Genomic DNA, 23,498 nt, shown 5'->3' with positions numbered 1-23,498 from the left:
TAGAATTAGCAGGCATTGTATCGTAAACGTTTAGCAGAGGTTGCATGCTTTCCATTTGTCTCTTTTCAGAAAGAAAACATTCTTAGCAACCAGGGACTGAGACAAAATAAAGACGTACACATTCCAGAACTGATAGCAGGGAGTCTTCTGGTGCTTTGTATACCCTTTTATCTATACGAGTGTCTGGTATGGGCTGGCAAATGATCCTCAGCACGAGGTAAAATAAAAAAAAGTGATCTCAAGCTAAGTGATGGACAAGGGAAGGTGACCACCCTGTCCTCTATTATTGGTTAGAAACGTTCATTCAAGTAATTGACATAGGGTAAACTACCAGCCCTTCGTAATGAGCGTTTAGAGACAGGATTCAGTCCTCGTCAGGCAGTCACCTTCTTCAGATGGAAGTTGGGCCAGAAAAGAGGAAGACGGGAAAAAAAAAGAATTTCCTATGTCATGATCCTAGTTGATGTTAATACAGGACAAATCAGATCCCAGAATGGAACCTGTGACTGCCCTTGACATCAAGGCAGCACTTGACCGAGTATGGCATCAAGGAGCCCTAGCAAAAAACTAGAGTCATTGGGAATCAGTGGGAAAACTCCCCACTGGTTGAAGCCATACCTAGCACAAAAGTAAGATGGTTGTGGTTGTTGGAGGTCAATCATTTCAGTTCCAAGACATAGGCCCAACCACCTTCAGCTGCTTCATCAATGACTTTCCTTCCATCATAAGGTCAGAAGTGAGGATGTTCACTGATGATTGCACAATGTTCAGCAGCATTTGTGACTCCTCAGATAATGAAGCAGTCCATGTGCAAATGCAGCAAGACCTGGACAATACTCAGGCTTGGACTGGGAAAAATATGTATAAAAGAGGGAAGGCTGTGTGTAAAGGCAGGCATTTTAAGATGTAACAAGTATGAAATGCCTTCAGCATCAAAACCTCAAGCTGCTGTCCATAACAAACTGAACTTAACAAAACTCACTTTGAATTGGATTGTTCAAGGTATCATGTTTCTTTGTTTCGGTCTTTTAAAATCAGTGTTTTACTTTTGCCTTAACAGAGGTGTAACTGGGAGTCAGATTAATTAGGGGATTTAGAAGTTATCATAGCAGTAATTTGTAGAGATATGTGCTTAAATCATTTCTCTTATTAATAAATGTTTAATTTAGTTTTGTAAAAACCTATAAGGCTCAGTGGTCTTATTACTGCGGAATTGAAAGCCCGCATCTCGAAACATAAATTGCAAAAAACTGTTGTGGCAGTTGCCTCGTTTCCCTCTGAGATTTGAACGACTCAGCATTTACCAACGGCTGTGCCATAACAAAAGCACAAGTCAGGAGTGTAATGGAATATTCTCTACTTGCCTGGATGAGTGCAGCTCCCACAACACTCAAGAAGCTTGACACCATCCAGGACAAAGCAGCCTGCTTGATTGGCACCCCATCCGCAAACACACACTCCCCTCCACCACCGACACACAACAGTGTGTACCATCACAAGATGCACTGCAGAAATTAATCAAGGCTCCTTAGGCAACATCTTCCAAACCCACGAATGCTACCATCTAGAAGGGCAGCAGGCACATGTGAAGTCCATCACCTGGAAGTTCCCCTCCAAGCCACTCACCATCCTGACTTGGAAATATATCGCCGTTCCTTCACTGTCGCTGGGTCCAAATCCTAGAACTCCCTCCCTAACAGCACTGTGGGTGTACCTATACCACAGGGATTGCAGCAGTTCAAGAAAGCAGCTCACCACCACCTTCAAGGGCAATTCAGGATGGACAATAAATGCCGGTCTAGCCAGTGACACCTACATCCCGCAAATGAATTTTTAAAAAGACCTTGGGTGGAATCGTCCCAGATTTGCACTAAGTACTGTAGCGGGCAGGTAAAATAACAGGCATGATGGTAGGTTTTCATGCCTTATCATCCCAAACTCGCTGCATTCTTATTCATTCCCAGGAAACACACCATTTCCATGGCGGGCAGGCTCTTGTTCACCTGCCACGTCATCACCTCGCCGCTTCAGCACACCAAGCACCATATTTAAAATACAGCCATGCTCAGTGTTTCTAGCCCAGGACTGCAGCAAACAAGGCATGGCCCCGAAAGGCAAGACAACTGCAGCCCTCGAGCGCCTTTTGGACGCCGTGGAGGCCCACTGTGATGCCCTCTACCCCCACTCTGGCCAGAGGGGCAGCTACATTACCATTCCGGTTTGGTAGGCAAAGTCAGTGGTGATCAGTGCCAATGCTGCACAGAAGAGGCTGGCCATCCAATGCAGATAGAGGATGAATGATCTCACCTGTGCAGCAAGGGTATGGCAAGCATCTCATCACTCTAAACTCTCACACTCAAGCCCATCATTTACTGGCATCTCACTCACAGACAGCTCAAGGGACATCACCACGCAATCTCTCATATGCCCTCATGTCCACCTGGCCTCATCTCCTCTGGAGACTGCCTGCTCAGTCCTCACCATCTTGAGACCACTTGCACAGATCAACATGTGACCCACACACACCCTGGCGTACCCTCCTTTCCCAATACAGTTCTCGGCCTGCAGCCTCTTCCCTTGCCCGAGGCCTTTTCTCCCCATTCTCCAAGCAAGACCTTGCCCTGCAGGCATTGAAAAGCCACCCACATATGGCTGATCTGGTAGGTAGAGACCTACTTGTGAGCCCCCCTGAAAATGAGGTGGTGCTGTCTGTGCAGCCTGACACTGATGATTGCGAGTGCTAACCAAAGCAAGGTAGGCAAACAAACCTTGAAGTCCCAAGCGAAGTGCAGCCCACCAAGTGCACGTCGGTTACGTGCTGTTGTGAAACATGTCAGCGTGTTTTCATGCCAACATGGGCAGACAATCCAGCCAGGTGGGGGTGGGGGTGGGTGAATCCAGCGGGCTGGCCTTATAATGATATGCTGATGTATTACAATGAGGTTCCCAACGTCCAATGGTGGGAAACGTAGCGCATCATTGGCAGGCTGTGCGGACAGTCACGAACTGGTTTCACACCACTGTGAAACTGATTGCGTCATATTGTCCACTCATGCCACTGAACACCCCTGTTGGCGACAGGCACTGAAAATCCCAGCCCATAATTCTTTTTTAAACCATGGAGATACTTACTGAGACAGATTCACAGAAGCCTGCTGTTGACTTTTTAACAAAAAGATAGGCATTTAACAAGAAACATTAACTATATTACAGTAGACAACAAAATGGTTGGAAAGATTTCACAGACACTAAGGAAAAAGATTGTTCAAAATCATGCTATCCCTTTTATCCCAGCAATGTCCTTACACACCCAACAGTCCAGTGAAGTACCACCATTATTTCCACACCAAGCCTAGAGCTGGTTCAGTTGCAAAGAGGTTTATTTTCCAGTAGACTTCTGAATATTCACTGGAAGTCCTTCCACAATTGGCATATCCCTTGAGATATCCAGAAAACACACTCTAAATTCACTATTACTTTACCTTTGGCATCATTTCCAGCTAGAGAGAGTGTCTTAGGCCTTTACTGTCTTCACTCTGTGGTATACACATAACAACTAAACTAAAATCTGCCTGTCTGTCCCTGTGTCTCAGTGGTTTCTCTTTGATCCCTCATTGCTAGGCAACAGCAGTTTTTTTTCCTACTTATTGTGTTTGCTTTAACTTCCCTAAACAACTAACACCTTGGTAATCCATCTCTTCACTTCAAGAATCGTAAAACCTCATTAAAAATGCATATATACAAACCCGGCCTGGAGGCTTCCTGGTTCCATCTAAAAACAAACGCTAAAATGAAGCCAAACCCAGGTTTCACCTTTCTTAACACACAAATAGAAAAAAAATGTATATCTTGTTCCTAACACCCACGAATGCAAATATAACTTACTTAAAATTATTTCTAGTTCCTAATACTTAACACTTCAGCTAGAGAGAACGTTGCCATCACAAACTACTGGGATCAAGACACTGTCAACCATCCGTTCATCCTCTGGTATCAACTGTCACAGGTCATGTACTTACAATGTCTATTTAGACCATGCATTATACCTAAACTGTTGCTTCTTAATACACTACGCTAAACTTACCTACAAATACTCAACAGCCTGTCTTAGGTATCTGTGGCTCCTTAACCTAAAATTTTACAATGCTAAGAAAATTACTAAGTATGCTAGATAGACCAATTGCTTTCACCTACACAAAATGTTATTAGTATTATCCCTCCCTCAGAAATAGGTGCGCTGCATGTAATCCATGTTTGCTCAGTAAAATAAATATTCTGTTAACAATTAACAGTAAACCTTCCAAATGTGAATTATGAACAATGGGAAAGTAAGGGCAAAGTATAAGACTTTATTGAAGGAAATGTGATTTTGCTATCTTTCTCACTCATTATCCTCCATATACTTTACAATTTTAATAAATACCAGTACTGAAAACAGCTAGAACTGTTTCAGACACCAGTTTGTCCCAAGATGACAGTCTGTGCAAAAAAGCTTAATGAAAACAGAAACACCTCACTTCTGGAACAATATTCAAAACTCACATGAGACCAAGTGGAACAAACTTCAACACCCGTTAGTTACTCATCTGCTCGGCAATGACAAAGTTAGATAATCCTGCTGGGTGAACATCGCTAAACAATAAAGATATCTAAAATTTATATTATGACAACTGTGCAATCCATCAAGGTGTCTCTTGCATACATACCCTAAATGTTGCCAGAATGATTCTAGTAACTTTTTCTTTCACAGATTCCTGAAGAATATCTGATAAGGCCGGAACAATGTTCAATCTGCGTAGATATTCACACAGTTGTGGACTGAAGGCCAGTAACCAAAAGGAGAAGATCATCTGATACTGCAGCTGGAAGCCACATTTATTGTTTATAACGCCAATGATGCTGTAGGGGGAGGGTGTTGGAAAAAAAAAGGTTTTAATGCATTGTTTAAAAATAAAATTACACTTTAGACCAGAAAATATATACAATTCATTCAAAATAGCTTAAAAATCCATAGCATGTAACCTTCCAATGTAATGTTATGAACTAAGATCAAAACAATTAAGATTTTTATTTTTTTTATTCACCAGAGGATGTGGGCATCACTGGCTAGGCCAGCATTTATTGCCCAACCTAATTGCCCTTGAGGTGATGGTGGTGAGCTGCCTTCCTGAACTGCTGCAGTCCATATGGTGTAGGTACACCCACTGTACTGTTAGGGAGAGTTTTCCAGGATTCTGACCCAGTGACAGTGAAGGAACGGCGATATATTTCCAAGTCAGGATGGTGAGTGGCTTGGAGGGGAATTTCCAGGTGGTGGTGCTTCCATGTGGCTGCTGCCCTTGTCCTTTTAGATGGTAGTGGTCGTGGGTTTGGAAAGTGCTGTCTAAGGAGGCTTGGTGAGTTCCTGCCGTGCATCTTATAGATGGTACACACTGCTGCCATTGATCGTTGGTGGTGGAGGGAGTGAATATTTGTGGAAGGATGCCAATCAAGCTGGCTGCTTTGTCCTGGATGGTTTCAAGCTTCTTGAGTATTGTTGGAACTGCACTCATCCAGGCAAGTGGAGTGTAGTCCATCACACTCCTGACTTGTGCCTTGCAGATGGTGGACAGGCTTTTGGGAGTCAGGTGGTGAGTTATTTGCCACAGGATTCCTAGCCTCTGACCTGTTCTTGTAGCCACAGTATTTATATGACTAGTCCAGTTCAGTTTCAGTCAATGGCAACCTCCAGGATGTTGATAGTGGGGGATTTAGTAATGGTAATGCCACTGAATGTCAAGGAGCGATGATTATGTTCTCTCTTGTTGGAGATGGTCATTGCTTAGTACTTCTTTGGCACAAATGCTAAATGACACATGACAGCCCAAGCCTGGATATTGTCCAAGTCTTGCTGAAATTGGACATGGACCGCTTCAGTATCTAAGGAGTCACAAGTACTGCTGAACATCAGGGAACACTCCCACTTCTGACCTTATGATGGAAGGATGGTCATTGAAGAAGCAGCTGAAGACAGTTGGGCCTAGGACACTACCCTGGAGAACTCCTGCAGTGATGCCCTGAAACTGAGATGATTGAACTCCAACAACCACAACCATTTTCCTTTGTGCTAGATGTGACTCCAACCAGCAGAGAACTTTCCCTGAATCCCACTGACTCCAGTTTAGATAGGGCTCCTTGATGCCATACTCGGTCAAATGCTGTCTTAATATCAAGAGCAGTCACTCTCATCACACCTCTGGGGTTGAGCTCTTTTGTCCCTGTTTGAACCAAGGCTGTAATGAGGTCAGGAGCTGAGTGGCACTGGTATAGAGAAATTGAAATGGTGCATTGGGCAACACATGGAATAGAAATATGAACTTAATGGAAATATATTGCAGAAAGTGTGGGAGCACGCCAGAAAGGTTGGGGGTGGGGAGGAAGAGAGAGAAAAGAAGCGAGCAGCGAGAAGAGCGGGCCAAGCGAGCAGCGAGCGCAGGGAGAGAGCGAAAAGAGAGGGTGGGGGGGAAGAGAGGAGAGGAGAGAAAAACAAGAGAAATAAGACCCGAAAGGAATGAGATTGTCATCTGTTCTTCATCAGAACTTACTGGCTGATGTGTGCATTAACATGCTTCATGAGCTCATGGTTTTTTTTCCCAGAATATTTAGGCCATTAAATTCCTAAGCATGTAAGGAATTTATAGAATACAGAATCTGCCCAAAGCAACTTCCTTGAAGATCTGTACTTTACGATATTTTTTCCCTAAATTTTGTTAGATCATAAAACTATGAAGAGATTTCAAATAAAGCAGCTGATTTCTCATAACCGGGGAGTTTGAAACTTTTGAGTAGATGGGGAAGATGTCAAGCAGGCAAGATCTTCCAAAGAATTATGAACAAAAGACAGGGGTCACCACAAAATAGAGTAAATATTAAATTGTCATAAAAACAAAATGCTGGAAATATTCAAGAAGGGTTAGCAGCATCTGTGGAGGGAGAAACATTTAAAGTTTCAGTTCAAATCACTTTGATCAAAGTGTAACCATTTCTAATGCAAGGTCATGACCTAAAACAGTGGGTTGAATTCTATGCAGAGGCAGCAACCCCACACACTGGATTTAAAAACATGGGTGAGCTTGCCTCAAGTTGCCAGGAAACCCTAAGCTGATTTAACAACTATCATGCGGGACTTCTACCTCTATCTGGAAGGAATTCTCACTTCTGACAGCTACCGGCCAATTAAATGGCCAGCAGCTCTTTAATCCCAGCAGTGCCACAATTGTCGTTGCAGCTGACCAACCAGGTAAGTGGAGGGTTTCACTGGGGCCATACTAGCAGGCCTTGGTGAGGGGGTTGGGGGCCTGGGTACAGGAGAGTGGGTGGGTGGTGCTGTGGGGGTGCCATTGTTGGGCACAGGGTAAAATATCAATTACAACGGCTGACAATGGACATGCCACCCAATTTTACTTAAAAACTGTTCTCTCTCCACAGATGCTGCCAGGCCTGAGTATTTCCAGCATTTTCCATTTTAATTGCAGATTTCTAGCATCCACAGTATTTTGCTGTTATGTAACTAATTGTCAGTTCATTATGAATACACTTGCCTCCGGTGATCAAGCAATTAGCTGCAATACATTTCCTCAAAACGTTAATTATCATGGGATATGCAAAAGCCATGACAGAATACTTGACCAATTTGCATGCAATAAATTAGTGTACCTAGAAATTCTTACCAGTTCACCCCATCAGCTTCTACCCAGGCAAAACGATATTCATTGATTCTTAACATTAGCTGCAGACAACCTGCCACACACTGCACATATTGGGAGCTCTGAAATGAAAAGAAAATAATAAGTGATCAAAATAAAATTGTTCGTACCATGCTTTGAATTGAAATTAGCTTTGTGGATCATTAACTTTCTTTAAATTGCAAAATAATTTCTTAATTGTTGGCCCTTAATGGCCATAAGTGAAAAATTGGCCTGAGCCAACAAAAGAACAGTATTTTAAAAAATTATTTCTATTTTGAGCATTTTTCAATATTCATGTTATTCAAGAAAATAATCCAAACATTGATACCAAAGTTAAAGCATCTTTGTCACAAATTGAGTATACACTAGATATGCTCTTGATTTCAGTATCACCATCCTAAAAAGAGAACTCAATGCTTACTACGAGCAGGAGTAAAACTTGTCATTAGGCAATAAAAAGTAAATGATAGTAACAATATGAGCCCACAATTTGTGTTCTGATGAAAGGTTATTGACCCAAAATGCTAACTCTGTGTCTCTTCAGAGGCTGCCTGACCTGCTGAATATTTCCAGCATTTTGTTTTCATTTCAGGTTCTCCAGCATCCACAGTATTTTGCTTTTGTATTAGTGTTTAATTTACTTCTCTTTTCTTCCAGGAATGCCGGCCTTGAGAAGTTTTGTTCTTCTCTCCAACAGGATTTCCGTTTGTCTCTTCTACCTTGTTCACTTTCATTGTTTTTATTTCCGTCCTTGTGTTTGATCAGGTATCTACCAAAACTCACTTTCACAGCTACATCTCCTTCCTCAACAACTGTCTCCGGCTCTGGCAAATTCTAATGAAAGGTCATCGACCTGTTTTTATTCCTCAATTTGTATACTAAATTCTGTGATTTCATCTATGCACCAGTCTTTGGGAAAGTAAATTGATACACACTCAGGCAAGGCCAATTGTAAACCAACAAACTGGATTATTTTACTGGAAATACATGAGTTTGAAACAATAAGATTTACCCATTGCCTATGCCTTTAGCAACTTCAAAAATAATAAATATTTTTTAAAAATGTCTATTTTCACTTCATCAGTCAGTAGCTCTGAAGTGATTGACACTCAATTAGAGTGAGTTCTCTGTGTTTTTCACTGTTTCAAACTCAAAAGTACTGAAAACTTTGGAGGACATGGTAACTAAAAATTTGAATATTCCTCCAGCAGGTCTGCTGAGGACTGGCTCACTAGGTTGTCAAGCTACCAGCTTGAATCAGAAGCCTTCTCTGTTTGGCTAGGTCTTCTCTGTATGCCATGAATGAAATCAATTCAATACCGCACATGCAAATAAAATGTTGGACATGCACAGATCAGTCAGTATTCATAAAGAGGAAGGATAGATGATGATGATGGTTTGGATGTATAACTCTGTGGTCAATAAAAATTTAGAATGCCTAGACCTGTACTTTGGTGTAAATATTTAAACAATATTGCAATGTTAAAGTAGTGCTGTCAAAGGTAGACTTTAAACTGCATCAGTCGTTTATGTCATCAATCCCAAGCCATTATTCATTGTCAACTGTTGAAAACTCCCCGACCTCAACCAAGTAACTGCAATTCAAATAAATTGCAAAGCATCTTGTGTTTAAGCACTTAATAAACACAAGGCTGCTTTCCAATAAAAGGATCGCATTCCACATTACAAGGAGGAAGACAGAGGGCAAGGGAAGTGGCATACATTTTCACAAATCCCCAAAGGTCAAATGCCCTGAGCGCCTCTTTTTTAAATTTTTGTTCATGGAATGTGACCAGCATTTATTGCCCATCCCCAATTGCCCTTATTCAGGGGGCATTTAAGAGTCAACCTTCTCTAAAGGGCATTAGTGAACCAGATGTGTTTTTACAACAATTGGCAATGGTTTTGTGGTCATCATTAGACTTTCAATTCCAGGTTTTTAATTAATTCAAATTTCACCATCTGCCCTGGTGGGTTTGAACCTGGGTCCCCAGAGCATTACCCTGAGTCTCTGGAATACCAGTCCAGTAACAATACCACTGCACCACCTCATGTTGGCTTCTTGGTTACATGTTGGTTTCTCCTGAATGAATTTTTTTTTAGCCTCGTAAGTTTGGGAACTTGCCTCGAGTGGATGAGTTCTAAATCACAATGACTGTTGGTATCAGAAACTTAAAATGTGTAAATTACAGGAAACAAGAATTTATACTTTACATTTGATTAAAAAGTTTCTATGGTACACACCTACAATGAGCACAGGAGCAATAGCTTGGGCACATTTAACAATGGAAATTCTTTGGAGATCATAGTCATAAGAGCTTGCTGAAAATTAGTGACTTTCTTGGACAGTTTAAAAAGGCAGATTTTAGAGGCTCTCCTTGATTTTATATCTGCTTTTCGTTAAGCCAAGATATAATAAACACATAGCTGTCAAGTGTTAGAAAAACAAATTTCAACTTTCAATAGAAACTGAAACAAAACCTAGACGGTTACACAATTTACAATTCCTGAAGCCTTAAGCAGAAGATGCAGTAAGCATCCCCTCCAAATTTTCCAATTTGTCACTTTGCTCATCAGGCATCCAGTATTTGATGGACAGAAATTACTTCCAATTAAAAATTGGAAAGATTACAGACATTCTGAACACTTGCAATGACAAACTCCGTTGCATTACCACTGCCATCCGCCTCCCTGGTCACTATCTGAAATTGAACCTAACTGAACACATCTTGGTGTTCTATTTGATGTTGGTCTTCCAACCACATATCCTTTCCTTCACCAAGGCCACCTACCTCCACCTCCATTGCATGTCTCCACCCCTGCTTTCATTCAACGGCTGCTGAAACCCTTACCCAAGCACTGTTACCTCTAGGCTTGATTATTCCAACATGGCCAGCTTCCCACTATCTACTCAAACTTTAGCTATTGCAAAACTCTGCAAATGATATCCTAACTTGCCCAAGTCCTGTACATCCATCAGGCCTGTGTTCACTGGCTCCAGGCTGAGCAATGCCTCCAATTTAAAATTCTCAGCCTTGTGTTCAAACTCCTGCAAGGCCTACCCTTCCCTATCTCTGTAACCTCTTCCAGCCTCAACTCTTATCAGGGTGTTCCCTTAATTCTGGTCTCTTGTGCATCTCCAGTTTCCATCGTCCTATTTCAGCTATCTAGTCCCAAGTTCTGAAATTCCCTTCCTAAACTTCTCTGCCTCTCTCCCCTCACTTTCACGTTTCCAGCATCTGCAGCTTTTCTATACGAATGCAATCTCATTTTATTAAAAGCTAAAGCTGAAAAGTCATCTACAGTCAATTCAGATTTTACTTAGTTACAAAATTTCCCACTTACACCTACCTCAATTATTTTTGTATTCAACGTGCAACACTTAATTAACTCTTAAGTAATAGTAAACCTGGAACACCATCTGCAATGTAATTTAAATGTGAGGCTTCATCTATCAGAGTATCCAATCTACATTCCAAAGGGTTACGAACTGAACAACTACTCTGCCAAGTAGTGGAAATTCAGGTAACTTTATACATGCAATGTCTGAAAATGTCATCAAGGAAAGTGTGATTGATGTTATTATGTAGGCAATCAAAAGGCATCTGATAGAGTACAATATCAATTAATGTTGCTGGTGAGCAACATTAAAACCCATGGGACTAAAGGGGGCACAGTGACAGCATGGGTATGAAATTAGCCAAGGGACAGAAAGCACAATGGAAGGAAATACAACGGTGCTCCCCTGCGGTCAGTATTAGGATCTTTGCTTGTTTTGATATATATTAAATGGCATGCGCTTGGAGACACAGGGCATAATTTCAAAGTTTGGAAATAGCACAAAATGTAAACCAGTTAACAAATAAAGAGGCAAGTAACGATTTCAGTAAGACAGAATAGTGAAATGTGCAGATACGTGGTTGATGAAATTTAATATGGAGAAGCGTGGTCATATAATTTGGTAGGAAGACGGAGAAGAAACAGATTAAATTAATAGTATAATTTTAAAGAGGAGCAGGAACAGAAAGAATTGAGGGTATGTACACAAATCTTTGAAAGTGCCAGGACAAGTTGAGAAGGTTGTTTAAGAAAAAAACAATACCACCAATGTTTTATTCATTGAGATACAGTTCAAAGGCAAGGAAGTTATACTAAACCTCTATAAAACACTGTTTAGACCTCAACTGAAGAACAGTGTTAATTCCAGGCACTACACTATAGGAAGGATGTCAAAGCCTTAAGAGTGGGTGCAGAAGAAATTTATTACAATGGTGCCAGGGATGTAGAACTTCAGTTATCAGAAACTGGAGAAGCTGGAGCTGTTTTCTTCAGAGCAAAGGTTAAGAGATTTGATGAGAGGTGTTCAAAATCATGAATTGTTTTGGTAGAAAAAATGAGAAACCGTTTCCGGTGGCAGAACGGTCAGTAACCAGGTGACACAGATTCAAGGTGTCTGCAAAAGAACTAGAAGCAGCATAAGGATTTATGAAATGCAGTGAGTTATTGCGACCCGAAATGCCCTGCGTAAAAGGAAGGTGGAAGCAGATTCAATATGTTTCAATAGCATGTTTAAAAAAGGGAAGTAGATAAAACCTCAAAGGGCAAAAAATTCTATGGAGGAAGAGTAGAAGTGTGGGGCTAATTGGCTTGCTCTGCCAAACTGACAACTCAGGCACAATAGGCTTCCTTCAGTGCTATATCATTCTATGATTTTATAAACTCTATCCTAAGGAAACATTATTAGAATCAATTTACTTGAGATTACAGTAATCTGGAATAGCTAATCAACAATAAAAATACAATGGCACCTAGCTTTTTTTTTAAATGCAGAACAGAACCAAATCTATTAGCTTGAAATATTAAAAATTCGAGCTAATCACAGTTGCATAACCAATTTGAATATCTGAAGTAAATCCTTATCAATATAATCACAACAAATTGTGGGTAGACTCACTTATGGCATTATTCACCACTCAAATTTTTTTTTTAAACAAGGTGCAGTAGGAAAGGATTTGCACTGATACAGAACCTTTCACATACAAGGCACCCTAAAGCAGCTCACATCCAATTAATTATTTTTCTGAAATACAGTCATTGTATTATGTAGGAAAAAGTAGCTGCTGTCCTTTTAGGATGGAATGCTGGTCAGAAGCAATGTCCAAATGCAGCAAGACCTGAACAATATCCAGGCTTGGGCTGACAAGTGGCAAGTAACACTGGCACCACACAAATGCCAGGCGATGACCATGTCCAACAAGAGAGAATCTAACCATCACCTCTTGACATTCAATGGCATTACATCGCTGAATCCCCCACTATCAACATCCTGGAGGTTACCATTGGCCAGAAACTAGACTAGCCATATAAATACTGTGGCTATAAGAGCAGGTCAGAGGCTGGGAGTCCTGCAGCAAATAACTCACCTCCTGACTCCCCAGAACCTGTCCACCATCTATCAGGAGTGTGATGGAATACTCTCCACTTGCCTGGACGAGTGCAGCTCCAATAACACTCAAGAAGCTTGATACCATCCAGGACAAAGCAGCCTGCTTGATTGGCACCACATCCACAAACATTCAATTCCTCCACCACCGACACACAGTGATAGCAGTGTGTACCATCTATAAGATGCACTCCAGGAACTCAGCAAGGCTTGTTAGACAGCACCCCCAAACCCACGACCGCTACCATTTAGAAGGGCAATGGGAGCAGATGCACGGAAACACCACCATCTGGAAGTTCCCCTTCCAAGCCACTCACTATTCTGACTTGGAAATATATCGCTGTTCCTTCAGTCGCTGTGTCAAAATCCTGGAACTCCCTCCCCAACAGCACTGTGGGAGTACCTACACCACATTGGCTGCAGCAGTTCAAGAAGGAAGCTCACCACCTACTTCTCAAGGGCAGTAAAGGATAGGCAACAAATGCTGGCATAGTCAGTGACACCCACATCCCACAAATGAATTAAAAAAGACAGATCTAATAAACAAACAACCTCATAATTCCAGTTGCAACAGAAATCCTGCCTTCAAGGACCACATGAAATTTTTGTTTTGATTAAACTAAAAAGTTTAGTAATTATATTCAAGTTACATTTTTGTTTAAAAGACCTCTTCTTTGAGTCAACACTTTGTAAAATTTTTTAATGCTGTCCCCCTTAAAGGGTTGTGGATTAATCGTTTTGATCTTAGTTCATAACATTACAGTGGAAGGTTACATGCTGTGGAATTTTAAGCTATTTTGAATGGATTGTATATATTTTCTGGTCTAAAGTGTAATTTTATTAAAAAATGCATTAAAACTTTACCCCTCCTCCAAAAAAAAATCCCCCTTTCTGTTCCTGGATGAAGAAATAGGTATTTGCTTAAACGGGAATGCTAATGGTCTTTTAAAATAAACATGTTCACACATAACTACCTCAAGTATCTACCAATTTGTTTTGATTTATTGGAAACAATTAAAGCTTATGGTATAAGAGGAAGTAAGAGCTTGGTTGGTGGACAGGAATCAAGGGGTTAAGGTAAATGGACGTTGCTTGAAGGAGGGTTGTAATAGTATACCTACAGTGCTGGGCCCACCTTTGTTCATGGCATACATAAATGATTTGGATTTGGACAATGAGAAGACGATCACAATTTGCTGATGACACAAACACAGGGGCTTGGCAAACACTAGCGAGAACTGGAAAAGGCTTCAGGAAGACTTGTTAGAGGATCTTAAAGTTGGTAGCAATTTGTGAATAAAAACCAAGATGGAAAGCACATAGTTAAGGCGCTGAAAGGAGCTCAAATAGGTTAGTCCCTGCAACTGCAATCAATTGCATCATTTAGCAACAATGCCAAAAATTAATATTGCTGGAAAGCGAGAAATGTTGAAGTTTTTCCTCTTGCACTCATCAGGGCATATGCAAGAATGCCAAATTTCAAATAATTGCAACAATTTATACTACAGAAGAAAAGGGTGCAGATTGGTTCACAAGTTGACTCTGATTGGCCAAGGCATTGCCATGGAGAAAGCAATAGGGAACAACAGGTTGCCGAAGCTCCCAGGTATTCAAAATAGGCACAAGGTTTGAAAGTATTCCTTTTGTTTGCAGAGAATGGGTCCCTGGGTACGAATGAATGTTGCTTCTAGCAAGTGTAAATGAGCCACATTACAAGTTCAACCGATAAACTTAAATTGGTTGCTGGCATAACTATTAACGCACTAAGGATTGTTCAGCAACAATCCTTCCTTCCTTGGGCAAGGTGTTCAAAAGTGTACACAGTACTCCAGGTATGGTCTCGGCCAAGCCTGATACAATTGCTGTAAGACGTTATGCTCCAATCCCTTTGTAACAAAGACCACGTCATTTTGCTTTCTTAACTGCTCATCATACCCATATGTTAACTGTGTACTTAATATTTAAGGAGACACAGATGCCTCTGAATATCAACATCTTCCAGTCTCTCATTTAAAAATTATAGTGCTTTTCTATTTTTCTACCCAAGTGGATAACTTCATATTTCTCAATATAATATTCCATTTGTCACATTCTTTCCCACTTGCTCTCACTCACCCTTTCTAAATTATTTTTCAGCCTCTGCATTCTCCTAACAGCTTATTTTACAATCTAATTTTGTAACATCAGCAACCTTGGATATTCCGTCTCTTTACTCAATTCATCAATATAGATTTCAAATAGTTTTCAAGTCCCAAGCAATGATCCTTACAGTTAAAGCTTGCCAACCAGAAAACAATTGAAGTACTTTGTCTCTGCTCACCAATCAACAATCCATACTATTATCTCCAATTCCAGGAGACCTAATTGTGTGTAATAACCTCATGTGCAGCACCTTATTTGGTGACTTGGGCATACACACATCCTGTTCCTGCACCTACTTCAAAACCGTACCTATAGCTTCTTAACTCTTCCTACCAAAAGGTATCACTTCGCACTTCATAATCTTTAATTACATCTGCCATGTGTCTAACTTCAGAGATGCAGCTATCAAATTTGGTTGGCCAAGACATGCAAGTGCCAACTGACCAATTAAAACCAGGCATAATTTGACCAAAAACATCCTTGCAAGGTGACCTGATGCCAGCGATGTAGATATTCTGTGGTGATCAGCACAAAGTATTCTGTGGAGACAAGGAGCTGAATGTCCATCTGGGTGTGGAGGCATGCATATTGTCATGCTTTTCTTTATGAAATAAAATCCAATTTTCCTTTGCATTCCCAAAACCGCACCATTTTCCTCTGACCTTTTTGCAGGTCAGGAATGCCTATTATGCAAAATGCACATCTGGCCACACTGAGGTTTAAATGGGGGGCGAAAATAAGATTTCCACCTGCACACCATTTTTGCCTGGTGGTACAGGGTTTAAGTAGCCTATTAAAAGCACATCAGGTTAAGTGCATGAAGAAAACGGAAAACCTGAAGAGTTGGGTACATTCTGAAAACTACATGTAAAATGTTTTGAAACCTTCAAATGTCACTATTAGGCACAGTATTGTAACGTAGATGTGTTTTTAATGCAGCGATTCATCATGTCCCTTAAAAGTAAGTTGGCCCTTACTTAGGCCAGCATTGTGTAATTATTCACATGCATTACAGTTCTATTTCAATGATGAAAGCAATATAATGCAGTGAAAATTTAAAAAGCTGTCAATGGTTTTGTGCCCCAATTTAATTGGGATCATCAGATCTGGTTATTTAAAAACAAAACAGCTTCTAAAGGTCAGAAAAATGCTGCCCCTCCATTGATTGTCAGGCACAATACTTTGAAATGGAAATGGGCATCTATTCTAACAGCAGAGCTGAAAGCTTTTGTTATGATAGCTGCTCCACTATGAATGCTTGGCTAAGTTTCAAAAGCTTTAGTTCTAAGATCACATGCTGAGCTATTGAAAGTTTTATGAGCTTATAATAACAGAATGTATCTTTGACGTGTGCCATAAAAGACAGGATGGTGCCGGAAAGGACTCCTGGACCAAGGAAGCTGCCTGACAACAGCATTTTAATTAGCTCCTGACCAGGTGACCAGGTTTGGTATGAGAGCAGAGTAGAATAGCTCCTAGCCTGAAAGGAACAAGACCTAAAACCTCTTTCTCCTGTGTGTGGAAGATTCCAGTAATTCTACAATAGCTAGCAGTTTTGTTTTTTCCTCATATCTCTATAACCTGCTCTCTCTATGAAAACCCTTGTCAAGGAGCAAAGGGGAAAATCACCGTTAGAGACATCGAAAGGCAAGTGCTCAACCAGTGAACTAAATACTGAAAATGCTGGAAGACCACCTCGTGTCATCAACAAGAACTGAAAGGAATTTGGAAGACATTGATCAAAATCACCCACTGACTCCTGCGCTCCGGAATTGGTGCTATTGAACTGTTTTATCCCACCCTTAAAATCCATGTTTTTATGTGTCTTGTATGTGTGTGTATATATATATATATATATATATATAGGGATTTAGGAAAGGGATAGAGTTTAAATTAGTGTTAGAAATTAGCAGTTCATATTTCTTTCTTTCGCCACTGGTTAACTACAGTTTGTTCAATAAACAGGTATCTACTTATTAAAAACAAAAAACTACTGCGGATGCTGGAAATCCAAAACAAAAACAGAATTACCTGGAAAAACTCAGCAGGTCTGGCAGCATCGGTGGAGAAGAAAAGAGTCGACGTTTCGAGTCCACTCGAAACGTCGACTCTTTTCTTCTCCACCGATGCTGCCAGACCTGCTGAGTTTTTCCAGGTAATTCTGTTTTTGTATCTACTTATTAAGTTTACTAATGGTGTTCATATTCTGTTAACCTAAATTAAACAGTTAGGTAAGTTTGGGGCAGTCTGGTGGTTTGGTCAAACTTCTTCATGTGTGTCATGGCTTGGGGAACTGAGGCTTGATATTACAGCGCACTATCCCCAGTGAGTCGTGACACATAGTTGACCACATGTTGCAACGGAGATCTGAGTGCCACGTGAGTGCAGTCAATGGCACCCTGCACATGTAGGAAACCCGACATCTGGGCAAACCCAATCGCCCTTGCATCCTGGCTCTCCTGGTCCCAGCGAAATACACAAAGTTGTGTACCCTCACGAAGATGGCATCTGTAACTGCATAGATGCATTTGTGGGTGGGGGCTTGTGATATCCCACAGGGGTCACCTGTGGAGCCCTGAAAGGAGCCACTGGCATAGAAATTGAGTGCTGTTGTCACTTTCATGGCCACTGGCAGTGGATGCCCTCCATGTCCACATGGCGCCAAATCCTGCAGTAGCTGGTAGATGTGACCAACCAGTTCCCTAGGCATGCGCAGTCTTTGGCAACACTGGTTCTCGGTCATCTGCAGGAATGAAAGGCAGTGTCTATAGACCCTGCGTCTAGCTAGGCACCAGCAACGGCTCAATGTGGCTCTTCGGCGGCATGTGCGGCCCTTCTTCCAAAGGGTGCTGCCCCGCCCCCTGCGGAGCCAGGTGCCTCAGTCATTCTCCTCTCCATCGTCTTCACTTTCTGTGCACCACGAGGTATATAGCTAGTTCACCAGCCTCCATGATCCTGCAGGATGAAAGAGAGACACGCATGGGTGTACAAAGAACCTCTCTTGCTTAAGTCTGAAGGCCCCTTAACGCATCCCAGAGTGTGCTGGCCAGCACTTGGATGGCTAGAGGTTAATGCGTTGTATGGCTGCCCGAAACCCCACCTTCGTCCACCCTACTCCGCCTGGCCGATTGGCAGCAGCTTTGCCCATTGGGCTGCATGCTGTGCTCTCAGCTCGGGTGCAGGCATTTTCCTAAGCTGTGCTGCAAGGCTGCATTGTTAGCTTGAACCATGGGGGAGCCCAGTCCAAACCAGGACAGTGACATTGCAAGGGGCTGTGAGCACCTCCATGGCCAGTTTTAGCAAGGAGATTGTCAACGTGCCCAGTAGTCCAACTGCTCTGCAGTCCACTAAATGCTCATTAGATTGCAGTCTGTGCCTGAGGGATGAAAAGCTCTGGAGCACTTGATGACACTTCTAGAGGTCTGACTCCAATCATATCAACGTGGCTGCATCTGAACTGTCTCGACTGCAGAAGAACGGTCACTTTATACAAGGTTTCTCTAATGTGTGGTCACTTCCCTCGTCCACCACCACCCGTGCTTGTGGGCCAACTTCAACAGCAGAACAGCCTTCTCCCCAATCCCCAAAGTCACCTCAGCCGCAGGGCAGCCTTTGCTTGCGCCCCCCCCCAATGTGCCTCAACCTTGAAGTCCAACAGGTGTCCCTCGCGAGTGCTCCGCAACGTAACAGTGCACTTACCTCAGGCCCCCACTCAAGGTGCAGCCCACCAAGTACACACCTTTCATATGGTATAATGAAACCATTAGACACCGATGTGGGAAGATGAGCCCAGCAGGCTAGCTTTACAATGAGATGTTATATATTAGAATGAGTTCCTAACATCCAATGGCAGGAAATGTGACCCGCCACCAACAAGCTTTGTGGACGATCGCAAACTGGTTACAAGACATCGTGAAACCGATTTTTGGCCTTCTCGCCATATTGTCTGCTCACGCCACCAAACACACCCGATAACAGCAGGCACGGACAATTCCGCCCAATGTGCTAATCAGGGGGATGAAAGTATTGTTAAGCAAAGTTATGCCTTGCCTGTAATATATGGTTGAGACTGTCGGGCACCAATTCTGATAAGATACACAGAACAGAAAACTCTGGTGAGTGGAAACCGCAAAGAGTGGAAACCGCACTGCGATATCAGCAGGACTGCAAAGTGGGCAGTGTTTCAAGGCAGATGGATAGCATGTTTTTCACTAATAAGCACCTAGGAAGGAACATTTTAGCACACCCCAGAGAAGGTATGAAAGCTGGAGCACAAGAATGATTGTTAGTAGCCCTTATGGTCGACAGGGAGAAGAACATATTGAGAAGATAGAGACAGCAGCTTGATCCACTGACTGACGACATTCACAACAAAGTGATCGCTTGAAGAGTAATTGGAAGTGAAGGGAATTTCTTCCACAATAATGTAAACTACTCATCCTATGTTCGAATACTAGAATTTGAACAATTGGATATAGAAACTATCTAGAAGTCAATCAATTTTGTAATCCTAGAGTAAAAGAAGTGGGCACAGATTTACCTTACAATCTGTTTCTTGCGCTTTTTTTCTTACTCAATGTTTACCACATGGCTACCTGTGCCTACAGCCCGCGAATCTTATTTATCATGCTTCATTCATTCTATACAAGTGCTCCAAACCCATTAGTCTGCCTTGCCATCCCCCCCCCTTTATGATCCCTTTTTTTTCCTGAACTGTCTACTACCTCAGTCCTCTATGCTCCTTGTATCTCTTATACAATACTTTACCCTGTGCCCCTTGCCCTGCCAAATTAATTTTAAACCTCCCCACAGTACTGGTGAACCACACTGCCAGGAAGCTGGTCCCAAGCCCTGTGAGGTGCAAGTCACCCAGCTTTTATAGGTCCCAATGCCCCACGAACCTGAAGCTCTCTAAGCTGCATTATTTCTACAGCCATACATTTACCTTTATCATCTTACTGTTCCCATGCTAATTAGCACACAGCACTGGCAATAATCCAGAATAACGAACTTTGAGGTCTTTCTTTTAAAATTCCCCCCTAGCTCCGGAAACACTTTTTTCTTCATTCACGGAATGTGGGCTTCGCTGGCTGGGTCAACATTTATTGCCCATCCCTAGTTGCCCTTGAGGAGGTGGTGGTGAGCTGCCTTCTTGAACCGCTGAAGTCCACATGGTGTAGGTACACCTACAGTGCTGTTAGGAAGAGAGTTCCAGGATTTTGACCCAGCGACAGTGAAGGAACGGTGATACAGTTCCAAGCCAGGATGGTGAGCGACTTGGAGGGGAACTTCCAAGTGGTGGTGTTCCCATCTAGCTGCTGCCCTCGTCCTTCTAGATGGTAGTGGTCATGGGTTTGGAAGGTGCTGTCGAAGGAGCCTTGCTGAACTCCTGCAGTGCATCTTGTAGATAGTACACATAGCTTCTTGAGAGCCACAGCTGAACCACTTTCCTGTGGCATTTTTGAAGGAATGTAAAACCATTGAGAGTTTATGAAATAATCCTTTTAAGTGTTTGTATTTGCCTTTCAACCACCATATCTTTTAATATAGTTTGCCAACCTACCTTAGCCAATGCGTTCCTTATATCCATAGAGTTTGCTTTGTTCAGACTTAAGACCCCAAGTTTTGGACTTCACAAAATCACTTTCAAACTCAGTAGAAATGTTATCATTGTGATCACTCTTCCCCAGAAGGTGCTCACTTCAAGGTTAACCTTGTTACATTGCATAATTCTAAATCCAAAATAGCCTGTTCCTTCGCTGATTCCTTGAGATAATCTAGAATCCCTGAACTTGTCCTCAACACCATTACTGCAAATTTGGTTTTCCTCACCTATCTCCAGATATCCAGGGATGATCCCTGGTGAAGACCTCAGACAGGCAGCAGCCACCACTCGCAGTAGCATTGCTGATAATGGAAAGCTGCCAAACTCTGATTGGCCAGCAGCTCTCGGCAGTTCCACCTGACTGGGGCCTTGATCACATTGGTTGTCCAACACTAGCCAGGTAAATGCCTGATTGCACTTACAAACAGTGCTGCGCCTCCCGGCAAGAAGCAACGAGGCTCCCACCAGTTCTGTAACCGGTGGCAGTAGGTTAAATTCCGCCCAATTGTTTACCAAATCTTTTTGCTTTATCACACTTCTGTTTCAACTTTGTGCATTATAATTTATGTTGACTTTTGTATTAGAAGCCATCTTTATAAACTTGACAATGTAATTACACCCTCCTGCACCATATCCCTCAATTTTAATCAACTAGCTTCATAGCCTGTATCGCAGAAAAACTCCTAAACTGTAACCAACTCTACCAAAGTAATGTAAATGTTGCTATTTAACTATAAAGAGTAGAAAATCAATGTATTGCATAGAAATTAATACTTAAAAAATAGCAACTAAGTTATTTTTATATGCAGTTAGGCCCTGTCCTCTAACCCTTTACCTGAAGACTACATTTGGTGTTAATTCTTTGAGAAAAATAATGAATAGTCAGCATGGATTTCAAAAGGTAAAATCCTGCTTGGCCAACGTTATTGAATTTTTTGTCGAGTTAACAAAGGGTAGACAATGGTAATGCAGATGTAATTTATCTGGATTTTCAACAGGCCTTCAAAAGGTGCCCTATAATGGACTAATGAATAAGGTCAACGGTTGTGTAGTCTGGGGCCAAGTGGCAAAATGGATTGCTAGCTGGCTTCAGGACAGAAGGCGGAGAGTGAGAATGAAGTGTAGTTATTCAGAGTGGCAGAAGTAGAAAGTGATGTTCCACAAGGATCAGCATTGAGACCACTGCTGTTCACAATTTATATTGATTCCAAAAACTAAATTATTAAGGACAATTTCTAAATTTGCAGATGACACCAAATTGGGAGAGGTATTAAATAGAGGAAGGCTGCAATAAATTACAGGAAGACAGGAAGAATAAATTTGCAAAAAGACAAATACTTGGCAAATAAAGTTCAACGCAGAAACAAATGAGAGGTGGTACATTTTGGTAAGAGTAGGGAGGTCGCTTATTACTTGGAATGTACAAGTCTAGGTGGGCTAGAGGAACAAATAGATTTCAGAGTAGCAGTACATTAAACACAAAGTCATGTCACAGATTAGCAAGGTCACAAAAAGCAAACCATGCACTAGATTTTATATCTAGGAGGGACAAATTGAAAAGTAGGGTAGGTATGCTAAATCTGTATTGAACCTTGGTTAGACTACACTTATACTGAGTGTAGTTCTGGTCACCAAATTATAAAAAGGATAAAGAGGCACTGGAAGGATGCAAAGATTTACAAGGATGATACAAAAAAAGCATGGATATACATATCAGGAAAGAATAAACTGGCTGGGTCTCTTTCTCTTGAAAAAAAAAGAGGGGTGGCCCAATAGAGGTCTTTAAAATTATGGAAGGTTTTGGTCAAGTGAATACAGGCATGATGTTTCCACTTGTGGAAAGAGCAAAACTGTAGGTCATCAATATAAAATGGTCATCAAGAAATCCAACAGGAAATTTACAAGAAAACCACTTTACCCAAAGGGTGGTGAGAATGTGGAACTCTACCACAGGGAGTGGTTGAAGTGTTTAAGGGGAAGCTAGGCATGCATTAAGGGAGAAATAAAGAGAAAGTTACGATGGCACATTTAAATGTGAAAAAGTGCGAGGAGGCTTGAGTGGAGCATTAATTTTGTTATGGACTGGTTGGGCCAAGTGTGCCATATATACTATGTAATCCTATGAGTATTAATGCACCTTTAAGTATAAATATGCCCAACACTACCGTTAGGACACCTATAATCACTAACACCTGTGTTTTCTGTCCCAGAGCTCCTGGCAAACTGATTCCACATCTTGATTTTTCCAAGCTAAGACCCTTTCTCTCTGCTGCCTTTATATCCCATTCTTTATTATGAGGTCTCTTCTAAAAGTTAAGTATCCTGGAGTATTGAATTCCCAACCTTGGTCACTCAGCTACATTTCTCTGTAATGGCTATTCGATCAAACTCACTAATCTGTGTATTAATTTATCTATTTTATTGTGAATACTTTGCACATCATGCTTTTAGTTTTTTTCTATTTTTTGCTAATGTCCCCCTAGTCACTTAATGTCCCATTACCTTTGATCGTCCCTTGATTCAATCTGCTTATTTTTACCCTCAATCTCTGTTCTACACAGTCTTAACATTTCTTTTACCC

The 23,498-nt window shown here is 41.6% G+C and overlaps 1 protein-coding gene across 4 annotated transcripts in view; it reads right to left on the bottom strand.

Moving 5' to 3' along the window:
• The window catches only part of atp6v1h (ATPase H+ transporting V1 subunit H), a 156,942-nt gene that overhangs the window by 75,246 nt on the left and 58,198 nt on the right, over positions 1-23,498 (bottom strand). For 3 of the 4 annotated variants that reach the window (XM_078540520.1, XM_078540521.1, XM_078540522.1), the window contains 2 exons: positions 7,710-7,807; positions 4,707-4,899 (listed from right to left, as the gene is read on the bottom strand). The exons of the other annotated variant lie outside the window; for it this stretch is intronic. In XM_078540520.1, coding sequence (XP_078396646.1) covers positions 4,707-4,899; positions 7,710-7,807 — 291 coding nt within the window. The remainder of the gene's footprint in view (positions 1-4,706; positions 4,900-7,709; positions 7,808-23,498) is intronic. 4 annotated transcript variants of the gene reach the window in all.

This window comes from Cetorhinus maximus, chromosome 4, assembly GCF_964194155.1.
Source record: "Cetorhinus maximus chromosome 4, sCetMax3.hap1.1, whole genome shotgun sequence".
NCBI classification, from domain to species: Eukaryota; Metazoa; Chordata; class Chondrichthyes; order Lamniformes; family Cetorhinidae; genus Cetorhinus; species Cetorhinus maximus.
The sequence above is the reverse complement of the archived record's forward strand: the minus strand, read 5'-3'. Positions and strand labels throughout refer to the sequence as shown.